This window comes from Anser anser (genome assembly GCF_964211835.1).
Source record: "Anser anser genome assembly, chromosome: 1".
In the NCBI taxonomy this organism is placed as follows: domain Eukaryota; kingdom Metazoa; phylum Chordata; class Aves; order Anseriformes; family Anatidae; genus Anser; species Anser anser.
This window is the reverse complement of record NC_139720.1, coordinates 142546768-142562146: the sequence shown is the minus strand read 5'-3', so window position 1 is coordinate 142562146 and position 15379 is coordinate 142546768. Positions and strand designations below refer to the sequence as shown.

The 15379-nt window shown below is 43.4% G+C and overlaps 1 protein-coding gene across 5 annotated transcripts in view; it reads right to left on the bottom strand.

The window, feature by feature from the left end:
* NPAS2 (neuronal PAS domain protein 2) overlaps positions 1-15379 on the bottom strand; it is a 100907-nt gene that overhangs the window by 23705 nt on the left and 61823 nt on the right. For all 5 annotated transcript variants that reach the window (XM_083820583.1, XM_083820584.1, XM_083820585.1 and 2 more), the window contains 3 exons: positions 10189-10309; positions 9082-9195; positions 356-474 (listed from right to left, as the gene is read on the bottom strand). In XM_083820583.1, coding sequence (XP_083676709.1) covers positions 356-474; positions 9082-9195; positions 10189-10309 — 354 coding nt within the window. The remainder of the gene's footprint in view (positions 1-355; positions 475-9081; positions 9196-10188; positions 10310-15379) is intronic.

The following is a 15379-nucleotide window of genomic DNA, read 5'->3' as shown; positions in this document are numbered from 1 at the left end:
GGAGGAAGAAAACTAGGAGCAGTCACCTGAAGACACCAAGGGGCACAAATGAAAGCATGGGTAGCCGTCTGTATGCTGTCCCATCACGGGAGCAGAAGATGCACAAGCTATCTGCAAAGTGACATCGCTGTTCCTCGTGCAACCAGGGTTCGGGTTTCCAGTGCAAGGGGGGCAGGAGTGACACCACTTCTGCAGATCCCGACTCACCCTGCTAATCCTCTTCACTGGGTTTCTGTGCATGAAATGTGATATCTGTAATCCATTCAGTTAGCTAAATTAAGATTTTTGAGCGTCACCCAGTCTGAAAGTGTTTCGAGAACTTCTGGAGTGAGTGGGACCCGGCACATGCTCTTACCTTTAAAAACTGAGGCGTTGCCAAACGAACGGTAGCGACGAAGCAGATCTGCTTTCCTGGTGATGTTCGGTAAGCCCTCGGGACAGCATCATCGAAGCCATTGCAGGTGGAGTTAGGCACTAGGCAGGGAAAAAGCAGGACCCGGAGTCATGCCTTGTATGAGATTTGCTCTCCCTGCATGCTTTGCACACTTGAAACGTACTAATACTAATTTTATTCACATAAAGTGCTCTAGAAGCTTTTAAAGCTGATATGCATATATTTAAATCCAAGTCAGTCATGTTAGGCAGAAAGGCATCGGAGCTTAACTCCACGTACAAATCTTAGAGGTTAATCCTGATAAAAATAAGGCCAAACCTTATTACAGAGCATAAACCAGCTTTCTGGAAAGAAACCCCATGCATCCAATTGCTCTTTTTCACTGCTCACAATACAAATATATGCTGCAGCATGCCTAGCGTGTTCCTTCCGTGAGGCAGTGAAAAAAAGATTGGCGAGGGAAGAGGCTGGAGGCAGTTCTTCAAGCCATCAGTGGCAAAACACTGAGGACCAAAGCCAGCAAGGCTTCATCGAGCTAGCAGAGCCTGTCTGTGATTTGTAGCTGCCAAAACGTGTGCTCCTGGTCTACATTTAGTAACTGTCCCCAGTGAGCTTGATTTCTGCTTGTGCTGAAGAAGAGCAAAGAGCATCCAGTGTATGGCACTAGCTGCCATCTCTCATGGGTCTGCACATGGCCTGCTGTCTCCTGAAACACTAGCCAGAAGGAAAGACCGGGTGCAGTGTGGCTGCAGTTTTTATGTATGGTTTTCATCTGTCTTTTGTAATCGCTTGGCTCTTGTGTCGCTTTGAGGGCCTGCTAGTACGTCCTGCCATAAAGATGTGTTGCCAAAAGAATGCGTTGCCTTAAGCTTGTCCATAATCCCACGTTAAAATGACAATGCAAATTATTCATCCAAATCTGAGCTGTTTAGAGATGATAATCCCACTCGCACAGGACTGAAAGAAAACTGTGTTAAGCCGCAGTAGGAACTGGACTTGCCCAGCTGACTGTCTCCTTTGGAGGCAGAGAGGGTCCCATCCAGTAGCCAGATGTCACTAGCAGTGGTTAATCTAATGCTAATGGTGATTAATGCTACCACGGAACTATCTTTCCTCAACATTAGGCCCCTATAATCAATTTTATGAAGTTTTTTACAGTTTGTTTCTTCTGCATAGGGCAAAGCAAGGATAAGCATGTCAGTTCCTGTGAAAATGAAGAGTTTTGTATCTGTCTGGGGAGGAGTTCACTAGCAAATTTTATTCTGGGGTGCTTCTGCATTGGGCTTTAGTTCACTGGCATAAATTGTAGAGATCGAAGAAGTTTCGATTTACCTATCCCATGTGCTTTTGGTACCCAGAAACCTATTAAAAACCTTAGCGTAACAATACCTAGCTGATATCAAGGATAAGAATGAGACAGAAAAATGAGTGCTCTGAGGAGAATTCACAACTGTGATTAAGTGGCTTAGACCACTGTGTGCACAATACTTTGCGCCAAGAAGGGGCAGAAAGATTTCTCATCTGAGAAGGCAGCACAGGCATGAGCATCCACAGAGATTATAGCCCTCTCTTGCAGTTGAGTCTTGAGGGCATGGCTGACTGGATATTAAGGTAAAAAATATGGGCAAAATTCGACTCCTTTCACCAGCAAAGCTCACTCGCTCTGGGGACTTCCTAGGAATATGTATTCCAGTTCTGATCCTGGGGTTATGTGCACATAAGAGGGCTTCTATGGGATTATTAATACAAGAGGTGGAAAAAAAGAAGAAAGAGTTAGAAGCTGCAGGAAATGGGAGAAATCTGAGTAAAGAGTTATTGTTTTTGCTCTGATATGATTACTTCCTGCAAGTCTGTTAATTTCTGTAGTCAGACCAGTTTAAAAAGTAATGGTACGGCTATAAACCCACATTAAGGACATCTGCTGCAGAGAGCACTGAGGTCGCCTCTCGGACTCCTCCAGGCTGGACAGCCCAGGTGTCTTCAGCCTCTCCTCACAGGACATGCCTTGTAGATCTTTTACCTGCTTTGCTGCCCTCCACTTTCAAGTACCTTAGCATCCTTCTATATTGTGGAGCCCAGTACGGCACACAATGCTAGATATAGTGGGAGAATCACCTCTTTTGACCAGCTGGCTGTGCTGTGTTTAATGCACTTCATAACATGAGAAATAGAAATAAGATAAGCACATTCAGCCTCCAAAGTACAGGTATGAGAAATTAACCTACTTATTGAACCCATGGGCTTGCAAATGACACTAGTTCCAGAAGAAATGCTGAATGGAGAGTGAATTGCACCAAAGAGCGCAGATGGCTTTTTTGACGTAAGCTGTTTGATGTAAATGGACATGACTCTGAGACAGTGTATTCCCAGAAGAGAGCCAAATACAGCCCTGAATGTGGCGTTTAGAAAATAGGATTATATTTCCAAGAGGTAAATGCAATACTAAAAGGGTAATAATTGTCATATAGTATAGCAGTGTAGCATATTTGTGATTTTGTCTCTGAGAATGTCAAACTCAGAGGCAGTGAGAGAGAGAATAAGCCTGAGGAGACGAGATAGAGCTGGCCTGGCTGAAAGTCATCGAGTCTTCTAACTGATCCTGTGCCATCTCCATGTTTGATTGCCTTTGACAAAGTCCAAAGGATTAAAAGCATCCATAATGCAGGCAGGTAACCACCACCTTGAAATGTACATCTCGATCTGAAAATAACAACTGCAATGAGTGAAAGAAACAAAAACGTGATTTGTTTCTGAATTACTTTTGCTGCCTGACTTATTTGTTGATATCTGTTCTTTCCACAGGTCTATCTTCAACGCCTGTTTTGCTTTTTTCTTGCAGTTGGTCAGCAAATTCCAACTTTTTTGTTGATACCTTTAAAGTGCAGTTAAAAAAAGAGATCAGTACATGAATTAAATATATATATATTGGTGTAATCTTTTAAACATGCCTTCTGAAAAATCATACTATATGATTCTTGAAGTCCCTTTGGAAGAAAAAATACACACAACATCTTTAAGTTAAAAGATCAGTAGTGAATTTTCTGAGACCACAACAAAAACAGTTGAATGCAAAATATAGGATGAAGTCTAAGGCTATGATGATATTTACCTTTGTAAGTCAAATATAGGTCTTGGAGTGCTTTTGTCAGAAGGTGTCTGATGAAAATGTTGAGCTGGCTATAAGCAGTGGGGTCAGGCGAAGGAGGCCATGTGTGTTTCACAATTAAACGATCTAGATAACACATCCTGAGTAGGGAACTATAAGCTTGTCTGAGAAAGCTAAAGACACAGTCAAAGGTGAAACAGTTGTCTCATATATATCAGTTAGCTGATCATGCTCCTCAGCAGGAGTTTTAATAGTGTTCGTGGTTACCTATCAGATCTGCTGCTCCTAGAGCATGATTCTTTTGCAGAGGAGGTATTAAATTACCTGCTAAAATGTAACAAGATAGAGGAAACTGATTTGCCTATACAGGGGGTTTGAAAATAACAGGCCCAGGTATATTAAGGACAAGATGTTAAAAATAAGTAATATATAAAGAACCAAGCTCTTAGACACCATATGCAAAAAGACTTCTGTCCTTAGGGATACAAACCATGCCACATGAAATGAATGAAAACATGTTTAAAAAAAAAAAAACACAAAAAACCAGATGACAGTATTCAGTTAATAATAGTACAGCCGTCAGTTGCTTGGTCATCTTATTTTAACTTAGGATGTTTAAAACATAGTCTTCCTGTAGCAGCAACCTCTCATTTATGTGATTTGAGAGAAGAAATCCCTCCTTCCTATTTTGCCAGTAAATGTTAATGTTTAAAGAACTAGCTTTAGTGACTGACAAACAAACTGAATGGCCATTTCAAAAAACGCAAGCCAAACAGACCAGAATAAAACCAAGAGTGTTTCATATAAATAAACTCAGACCCCAGATAAACAGGACATTCAGCGGTTAATATATGTAATGAAGAACTCTAAAGTGCTAACGGCAAGCAAGACTGCACTCAATAGCTGTGGATGAGTAACACTGATGGTGTCCGTACATCACTTGCCGGTTTGGATTGCTCTCCCCTCTTTCCTCCTCCTGCCATCCTACATGGATATGAACCCCATGCAGACCCTTTAGGACAGGAGTGGTGTCTTTTGGCTTGGTGCTGTGGTGGCCCATAGAGAGCCCGGCATAAGCGGTGTAGGTTGCTAGCAGCAGATTCTGCTATATTGATAATAGTAAATAATACATGGCTGTCAGTTCTGATCAAAACACTCATTTCAGACTGAGATATTCTTGTTATCAGATGTTTCTGCATATGCTTGTGGAGACTCGAGATCAATGGATCTTCTGCATAAATCTGTTTATTTCCTTTAAAAGAGAATTCAGACTAAGTTAATTGTTCTGGGAGTGAATATTTTTTTTCTCCTCAGTGTAATAATTTCCTTGATGGTTATTCTTATCTTAAGAGACACATCAGCTAACAGTAGACTTATCTGCTATTATTAGCATCCAGTAACTAGATACTTCCCAAGTTTCCATATAATTGGGAATAAAGACACACAGTTTTAAATTCCACTATAATATTTAATTATATTACTTGATCGTGAACTCCTTTCACATAACAGTTATCTCCTCCCTTAAGAGGAAAACCTCAGGCATTTTGGATAAAAGGACAAATCTGCCCCTTTAAAGATGCTGCTGTTCCTTTTTTCTTTTGGTGAACACTTTGAAAGGCAGGGCTGAGTTCCTCTCAGGAGTGTTTAAACAAGTATGTCACCTCAGGAATATGATACCAAAGCCTATATTTGGTTATATAATGTGAGAGATCTTTTTCTGTTTACAAGTGTGCAAACAATTTTTACAGGAAGGATAAATCCAGCCCACCTTATCTTTTCTCATCAGAGTGAGCTATTAAGCAGCTTTGTAAAATAATTTATTCTCACTTAATATGGCATTTCATACTGGGAGATAAACACTTCCTTCAAGTTTTTGGAGGATTACATTTATTGTGTTCCTCCCGCCTCAGCCCTCAGCTGAAACTGGCTGGGAACCACTATGTTATTTGTTGGTAATGCTGACATGAGTCTGCCCCACATCCCATACTACTGGTCAACAGGTGCAGCGGTGGCACTTGGTTCCCTCAGGTATTTCAACATATTCGGCTCCCTTGTTAAATTCGGGACTACAGAAAAGGCTTCAATTAATTGAATGGAGATGGTACTGGAATGGACACGGTCCTGAGCAACCAGCTGAAGGTGGCCCTGTTTGAGCAAGGGGTTGGAAAGATGACCTCCAGAAGGTCCCTTCCAACATCAACGATTCTGTAATTCTGTTATTAAGGCACTTATATCCTGAAATATATAAAAATATCGAAAGGTGTTCCTATTTGAAACAAACAAATAATAATAATAATAATAAAAGATCTTTTGCTTTGTGAGCAAGTAGGCATTTCTCATCAAAACAGGGGGGGAACTCTACCCTCCTCTTCTGAGTGGCCTGTAGACCATCTCTCTTCCTCTCCAGGGACTACCGAGTCTTCTTGTCAGGTTACAGTCCTGCTTTTCTCATTGAAGCTTAATTAATGATGATTATATAATCCTCCCAAATGGAAAATCAAATCTCTTGTATTTGATTTAGCACAGCCAGTGACTCATGCAGTTGCTCCTCACAGCTTGCACTGCTGCTTCGCTGGTCGGCCCCTCTTGCCTGGGCACAGCTAATACGAGGGGGGTTCACTCGTGTGCAGGCAGCTCGTGCCACGTCCCTGGTGGAGATACAGAAATGTCTTTGCAGCAGGGGCCACAGAGCACTGCACCATCCTCAGGACCAGCCCAGGCACGGATGCTGCTGCTAACCCTGGCTCGGGGCCGGTGCAGCTCCTCTCGCCTCCAGCTATAGCTGAGCCCAGGAGCTCTAGGGACAGTGATCTTCTGAAAGACTGAACACATGCCGTGAGCAATGTGAACTTTTCTGGCAATTTCTGGGGGTTGCACATGCACCTCCCTGCACCTTCTGAGATGGGGAAAAGCTGCCAGCGACTGCTCCTCTGGGGGAGCAGCACAGGCTCGGTGTAGGCCATGTGAGATCCCTGACAGCAATCCTGGTGACAAGTCACCATTGTAGATATCAGGTATTTGTTCTGCTTTAGCTAAATAAAAAACAAATAAATAAATAAATAAATTCTCATTGGCTTCTCAGTGTTATAGCAAAATGGCCTTTAAAGCTGAAGGGGGAATTAGCCCCACAGCTCCCGCTGAAGTTAGGGAGAGCGGCTAAGCCCCTAAGACTTCCTAAGTCTCAGTCCTTCAAATTAATCCATTCAAACCCATCCCTATATGATGCTCTCAGCCATAAGTCACAATGCGATTAACAGAGGAGGAACAAGGGAGGAGGGAGGGGACAAGGGCACCAGGACCCCAGCACACATCACTCTCTTACCCTAAGCACTGCTTCTATATCAGCAGCGAACAAGAATAAAATGAGCCCGAGAAGAAGAGAACTCAGGGGAGGTTGTGTAAAAGGTTACGTGGAAGGAGAATGAAGCTAGTGGCATTTCTGTTAAAAGAGGCCGAAAATGGACCTACCGGTACTCCAAAATGTTTGATGAAGGTTGAGAAGGAAAAGTTCGGGCTGCCATTAGGACTGTCGCTGCCACGACACTTGGTTAATGGGAATGGGATAGGTCAGTGGTTCTGGGGAGGCACAGCCTAATGTGGGGGACCCTGTGCTGGTGTAGCAAGGGCACACAGGGAGAGTTGGCTTAGGAAACACACAGCAAATCGTGAAAAACAAAGGTAGAATTTGGCATCGGGTGGCCAAAAAGGAACGGCAGAGATTTGTATTTGGAGAGGAACATCCTGTATTCGTCTCCCATGCGTAAAAACATGCTCACACTTCCACTGATGTGAAAAGCTACAGGGAAAAGCATTCCTGAATACATCCATAATGAACATCTCCTGCTAATTAAGCTTAATTTGCAATTTCTGTCTTTCTCCCTCTACAGTGTGATCTGCTAACTCTTTTCTTACCTTGGGCTTAGCCTCTTTCCTCCACAAACACCTCCAAAAAGCAGAAGCAGGGGCCAACACATAGGAAGAGCACTGTCCTGAGTGATGCATCTCTTCCCTGCCTCCCTTCCCACTGCTGCCTTTCTCACCCACCTGGCTCAGAAGTGTTGGCTTCACATCCAGCAGGGGGCTGGCTGGGGAACAGGTATTTATGTCATGTAAATGTAATGTAAAAAGAGAGCAATGGATGCACAAAGGTACGACCAAAGGGTCTGGCTGCAGCAAGTCGGGAAGAAATTGAAAGAGATCACATAAAATGGAAGATTTAGAGGAAAGTGGCACACGGAAGAAAAAGCAAAAAATTGAAGCAGAAAGCACATGTCTTATTTGAAAGCTATAAGCTGGGGTCCTTGGAAAATGATTTGGTGTCTTCTGAAATCAATATGTTTCCACTTAGTTTGTATGCATTAAACTAGGGGAGATATCGGGAGCAACAGAGTGAAAATGTAAGTTTTACCATTCTTCTGAGAAATAGCCACTGATCCAAATGCTGGGATGTGAAATCCTAACAGGGAAGAGGGCAATTTTAAGGCCACGCAAAAATAAAAGGCTGAAAATCCTTGAAGAAAATGGATCAGAAATTCCCCTGGTAGAAATGTATCCTTATGAGTCAGCACCTGAAATCCGGTTTCTGCTCTAGAAAACAGAACAGCTTGGTGTGTGCGTCTGCCACACGGCCGCATTTCACTTCATTCAAACTAGAAAGCATACAGGCGGTTGCATTTTTATACAAATAAAGCCTCAAACCGTATGGCACCAAGCGAGAAATACATGCCTCCATACTGCACGTAGGTTTCTATTCTAGTCGCGTGGATCAAGACCAGAAAGTTAAATGGGGACAGGGACATTTCTTCACAGTGTGGTGTGCGGTTTCTGGAAAGCACGGTGGGGAATTTTTGCTGAGGATGACCTATTTGGAGCAATACCAGCAACTTTTGAAATGCCACTCCGGAGTTCAATCAGGCAAGTAACTAAAGCAAACTTGGGCAGGCAGGAGAAGGGAAAGCAATAAAAGAATATTTCATTTCTGACACTAATAGCCATGGAGCAATCTGTTTGTTAGGGAACACACGAGGTAAAAATCTGCTTCTCGTCCCTTGAAAGATGCTTTCCTAAGAACGACTGTGCTGCACTAAGGGCTGTGCTGAGCGTATTTCTTTCCTTTTGTTGTGGGTATTGGGCACTGTGGTGCTGGAGAGGAATGTGAAATGGCTGCGTGGGTCTGCGTGGGGCCGTGGTGGCCCGGTAGGTTATCAGCACTGGCACAGGCTGGAATTCATAAACAAGTAGATAGGGTGCCACTATTCCTGTTTAGCTAATAGGTACCATCTTAGCACACAGCATTAGTGAGCAAAAACCGAGCCTCCTGGTGGCATTTGCAAACTTACCCAGTATCTGGGGCATCTGCTGGCAAGCAAAGGGCATGGACAATAGGAGCTAACACAATTTCAGCCTTCACCACTGCTCGTCCAGCTTTTGCAAATCAACTGTTAGATCCACGGGAAGTGAAATTTACCCCATAATGTTAGAAATAGGCTTGTAACTGGAAGGGCTATCTCGTTCAGTGGAACAACGCTTACAGTTTATTTTACATAGCTAAAGTAACATTTATATAACAATTAAAGCTTACCATTGCTGTAAGACCGAAAATTTCCTACAAATTTTATGTATTCATATGTTGGAAATTCCTTTGGGTTCAAACTTCCTCTCAGAAGATGACAATAAAACTCCAGTTCATTGTCAGCTGGATTGTTAAAAGAAGAAGAAGAAATATACTATTTAAGCTAAACACAACGAACAGCGCCTTCTAACCCCAATCATTCCAAGCAACTGGAAGCAGAGTCAGAGCCCTATGCACCAAGGTACATTAAATGGCAGGGTCTGCACCTCTGCAAGAGTGCCTGGCACGGATCTGGGTTGTGCAGGGCTATGCACAGGTCTGCACACAGCTAATTCACATGGGTTTGTTCTCTTATACTGTCTTCATCATAGGAGTTACGCTGACATAAAATCGGTGTATTGAAGCAGAGCACTGGATCCTTCAGTTACAGCTTTTTTTTTTTCTTCTCTGTTTGGGCTTTTCATGACTCACAGCTGTTCTACATCTCATGTTGGAAAACTATGCCTAATTACCTCAAAATATCTATTAAATTAACTTTGGCATATTAGCTATCAGCTGCAGGTTTTATATATACAGTAGATTAAGCAGCTGTACATCTTATATTTGTGTGTTCTCTGGTTTCCTACATCTTACCTCCCAGACTGAATAAGGATGAGGCAAATAAAAAGATTTGTAAGAAAAATAAAATTCAAATTGAAAAAGAATTACAACGATTTTACAGCTACTTTTCAACTGTAGTGCAAAACAAAGGTATGCAACATTAGCATATCTCTGAACAGCATCTTACTTTAATGGGCTGAAATATCAATTAAGATGTGATTTGTCTCAGGCAAACTCTCAGTTACCATTGGATAACCTATTTTCCTTTGCTGTCTCAAAAGATACAATATTTAATAATTAACATAACTGCAAGTAGACTTAGCCTAGTAAAATAAATGCAATGGGTTTCATTTAAAAATAGTACCAAAGGGTCATTCTAGGTGGTGAGATCTTTTTGAAATGCTACAAACATAAGTTTTATACTGCATGTCACATAAAAAACAAAACAAAACAAAAACTCCTTTTTGTATCCTGCCCATACTTTTTGATTTACTGGAAAGATAAAATAAAACTTACTTTTTAGGTAATCCGATGAGGCAGAATCTGTCATAAGCATACAGGAAGATAACATCTTATAAATTTCTGAATGTTCTTGCTCCGGGAGGAAATTTAACAAATTTTGATCCAAGACATCACACTGCAAAGAAAAAGAGACCTTGAGGAAAAAACAGAAATGTCACGACAGAGAGCGCAGCAGCATTCACATCGACTCCTTCCTCCCTTGGCTGATACCAGCAGACTGCATGTGGATGCAGTGGCACACAGCAGAGCAGATACACAGCCTGTGGTGGCCAACAGGGGTTGGTGAAATTAGGTCCACTGATTAGGGCCACCTGACAAAGCCTAGAACAAGGGAACTGTTGTGTCTACCCCGTGGCCACTTCTCCCTGGCCTGGTTCCCTGCTTAATTCTCAGCATTGTGCTCCTGTAAAGTTTCTCAGACCATCAGGTGCATGGGGTATGTCCGTACAATTCAATGTCAGGACCTGGAAGTGAACTGGGAAATGAGTTCCCAGCTCTCCATCCTGTCTGCCAGTTGGTTGCACAATGCCCTCGGAGATGCAGGATGCCCTTGGATACAGGATGCCCTCAGTTGCAGCCTGGGGCAGCAGCCCTTTCTCTCCCCTTTCTGCATCCTAGGAGGCAGGGCAGCCAGGTGGGAGCAGGGAGAAGGTGATGTCCTGCTCCAGACATCGTTTTGCAGCAGTGGCGTTCCCCGGGTATGGGGAGTTCATGGTGCCATCAGCACAAGGCCTCTGGCCAGCTGTGGGCTGAATGCCCAGGTGCCTCCCACCTCGCAGCCACCTGGTGGGAACCTGAAATGCTTCCAACATCTATGAGGGAGCTATGCCGCTGGTACTGAGATTTGGGAACAGAAAGAGGAGAATGATTTGTGCAAAAGGCCATGACCAGCCCATGATGGAGAAGACGAGTCTGTCACTGGGTTGCCAAGAAAAAAGTCTCCCCGTATTCAGCGTAGTGACAAACCTAATGCTAGAAAAGCATATCTGAAAGGAAGTTTTCAGATAAAGTAACCCTCTAATGGCATTAAATCGCATTCATCTCACTGGAGACTACCTCGGGCTGAGCTGGCATACTGACATAGCTTCATGTGTCATCAGAGCAGCTGCTTTCAGACTGTATGTTCATGCTGAAAATGTGTTAGCTCTGTATGAGACTGGCAAGTTATTAATCATCATCACTTATTTATGTATTTACTTAAGATTACACTTCGGTTTCCCTCTGCTTTCCACTCAAGCCTGCTGTTCTGTGTGGATTTCCTATTTAGATTGGGGAGATGTGGAGAGTATGCTTTGAAAATCAGTGTGACAGTTTGTACCCTGACCTTGATGCAATAATATATTACTTTATTCAACTGTAAGGATTTATTACATATGCTCATTACTTGAATATCCCCTTCGTGAAGAATACTTGAAAATAATTTTCATTACTTTTGTATATAACTTAATATGCATCCAGTTGATGCTGTGTGTGATTCAGTTTTACATATATGTATCAACATTATATTCATACAAAATATATTACATTGTCCATGTAATTGTGGACATATGAAGAAAGAGCACCTGAAGGGAAACTGCTGTGCTGAGTGCAGTTCAAGGCTTATGGAACAGTATCAGAAAAGTAATTTTTCCTTTCCAATCCTTTTCTACCTGTAAATGGGAGATAATGGTGCTTATCCACCAGCTTCACACAAGTGTCATGAGGGTTAATTAATCTCCCATCCACTCAACAGTAGCTGCAGGAGGACTGGAAGGAGCTGCTCACAGCTGTATGCAGGGCCTCCTCTGCACCCAATGTGAGCTGTCACCGCTCCTCACATTCACCATCACTTTGGCAGTCACCTGAGGTTGTACTTTCAGAGGTGCCCACTGCCAGGACAGGGGGCAGTGGACACAAACAGGCCCCCAGGAGGCTCCCCCTGAGCACCAGGAGCACTTCTGTGCTGTGCGGGTGAGGAGCCCTGGCACAGGCTGCCCAGAGAGGCTGTGGGGTCTCCTCCTTGGAGGCCTTCCAAAGCCGCCTGGAGATGGGCCTGGGCAGCCTGCGCTGGGTGGCCCTGCTGGGGCAGGGCTTGGGCCTGGTGGCCTCCAGAGGGCCCTGACAGCCTCAGCCCCTCTGTGGTTCAGTGATTCTACGCTGCTTTTTGTCTCCATATTGCGACCAAGTTTTGCAGTGTCTCTTCTGTTTAAGATCATATCCATAGGGGCCTGCGACTCTGTGTACAGCAGGAGTTGCAGGAGGCTTTCATTCCACCCACCCATCAGAGCAATCTGCTGCCAGGAGCACCATCTATTCATTGATTTCACTAATTTGCAAGTCCTGGCATTTATACTATTCGCCTCCATCATGTACTATGTCCAGAATTTATTTATTTATTTATTTATTTATTTATTTTCATCTTTCCTGTTGGAAAATGCCAACTCTTTTATTTTATTATTATTATTATTATTATTTGTGGGTAGGAAACTGAGTTCTACTTCTTCATGTCTTTCACAACTCTACCCCTGCAGAGGTTAGGCACACCTGTAGAGCGGTGCACAAAACAATTTCTGGGGCTCATACAGCTCAGGAATACAACAGTATTCTTGAATCAATATGCCAATCAATAATATATTGACGTATCAAATATAAAGAAGGGAGTAAATATTCCACAGTCTCACTGGAGCTGTAGGAAATGTCAGGCAAGCTAATCAGAGTTAATTCTGCACCGAGCCCAAAGAGCAGCCATCTGGTGGTGTGGCAAAAAGGTGACAGGAGAGGTGGACAACATTTGATGACCATGGACAGAAATGCATCAGTTGGAGGGGGACAGTTTGCAGCTTTATCTAATTTCTCTGCTCTGGGCAGCTCTTGCCCCATCAACAGATAGGCACAAAGCGTTGCCGAGTGAGACAGGCAAAGCAGATAAATGATAAATTACAGTGACTGTGGGTAAAGTGGTTACATGAACTACATTAATGCATATTTATGCTGCTAAGCTTTGGATCCTCACTGCACCTTCAAATCTATGGATCCTGCTAACAGAAACTTCTGAGAATTTATTCCTGATAGCTATGGCAGAAAAGAAACACCACCTTTGTGTAAATGGGTGCTGGTCATCAAAAACAATACACAATAAATCTGCCCCAACCTCTGCAGTCATTTGATGCACAGCTTAAATGTCTGTGTACTTTGAACAAAACAGCCATACTCCAAAATGGGGCTCTTTCCTCAGATTTTCACTGCTTTTTTGGAGGGGGACGAGGAGGAAATATGATGAATAATTCTTGCTGCTGGAAAAAAACAAACAAAAAAAACCCCACTACACAGGGTAACTGTAACAGGGTCACAACAGGAATGGCAAGGTTGCAAATGAGATGGGAAGGCTGCAAATGAGACAGGATTATTTCCCAGCAACCAAAAAAATCAAGATAGTTCTTCTCTTTTGTGCTGGGATTTGACCTCTTGTATTGCTATATTAATCCGTATATCTTGCAATGATGCCCATTGCTGCCCTATCTAACAGCAGCACAGCGTACAAAAGTCTTGTACACTATAAGGTGCTGGGTTTTTCCACTTTTGACGATTAACTAAAGCACCCACCATAGCAGAGCAGCTGCCTGAACTTCACCTGGGAGCCAATGGGGAGAAAGAGCCCTCGGGAGGAGCTCAGCCCTGCCAGGACTCCTGCCTTGGCACTATCACCTTCTTGACCAACATCAAGGATCCCTCAGCTATGGGACTAAAGCTGGGTGAGAGGGACAGCACAGTCCTGGTCTGTAAGCAGATGCAGCACCTTCTGCCTGAGTCCATGGACAGGCAATGTCCATGGGAAGGCTATCTCCTCCTGTATGTTGGAAATTGTCACTCTGACACCTGTGTTTAATTGTTTTGTTGAGCCAGGCAGGCAAGAGGGGAGAGGGAGGATCCCCCTCCAGAGACCTGCCTGGTTTTGGGGGTGTAACGTGTCATCTGACTGCTAAATGCTATGAGTTGTGACTGGATTTACAAGAGTTCACTTTACTTTAGCTAAAGTCAGTCTTACCACATGAGATAAACCTCTCTTTACATCAACCGACCCTAGAAGTAGCCTCCAAATCTTGTAATAACAGACTATTTAGAATTACCACAGAGGCAGCCGGTGTTTGAAAATGCTCCATGAAACTTAGGGAAGCTGTATTAAAGAGAATTGGATATATTTGTTCTCAGCACCAGAGCCTTTCATGATTTTAATGAAAGAAAATACATCAGATTTCTTGATAGGGGCCCTCAGAGAGCCCTGCTCTATGCTCTGCCCAGTTATGCTTTCCTTTCAGTGCTCAAAGCAGCAGATTTGCAGAGTGTCTTTATTTATTTATTTTTTCCCCTGCAGTCACAGAGGAGAAAGAATTGGTATTTTGTCTCTCAAACAGTGACTGAATTTAGCTTCCAAATAGATCCTGGAGGTACACAAAATAAGTGATAAAAATTTTCCAGATAACACTCTGATCAGTTTTAAAATGTAAGAAGACATGTAGAAAGGACAGAACAGGACTAAAATGCCCAGTGAGCACCTCACTGCATGCTCTGTTGGGCCTCTGCCCATGGGCATAGTGCTTTTGCACACCTCGGGCAGGCAGAAGCCATCGTTGCTTGCTCAGGTGCTGTCTCTGGGATGCACAATGTGCTCCACAAGTTGGTGGCACACTTCTTGGTCATTATTTCTCCATCAGCTCTGAGCAGGTCTGTGGGGACTCCTGCCTCTGCCTCCAGGTTGGTCCCTGGCTCAGGCTGCCATGTGCTTCTTCAGCATGACTGGATAATCCTGCTCATCCCTGTTACCGTTTTGGGCTGGATACTGGGCAAGATTACCACACGAGGCATGGCTCTGGGAGGGAAAACCAGTCTAGTTTTTGATGGTTCAACTCAGGAATTATGGACCTGAATCCATCCACCTTCAGCCATGTGTTGGAAGCAGTTACAGAGGTAACCTTGCAGTTTCAGGGACAGGGTCTGAAATAAGTGACCCTCCCGAACAGCAGTAATTTCCTGCGCAGATCTACCATGTCCACTAAGATCAATATTTGGAAGGAAGCATAAAACACCCAAACCATGAAAAAAACACAAGGCAAACCAAAGAAATTCCATGGAAATCAGAAAGCACATGAAAACACAGCAGTTTGCATGCAGGACAGGGCTCTCTCTGCCTTTGAAGTGAAGACAAATG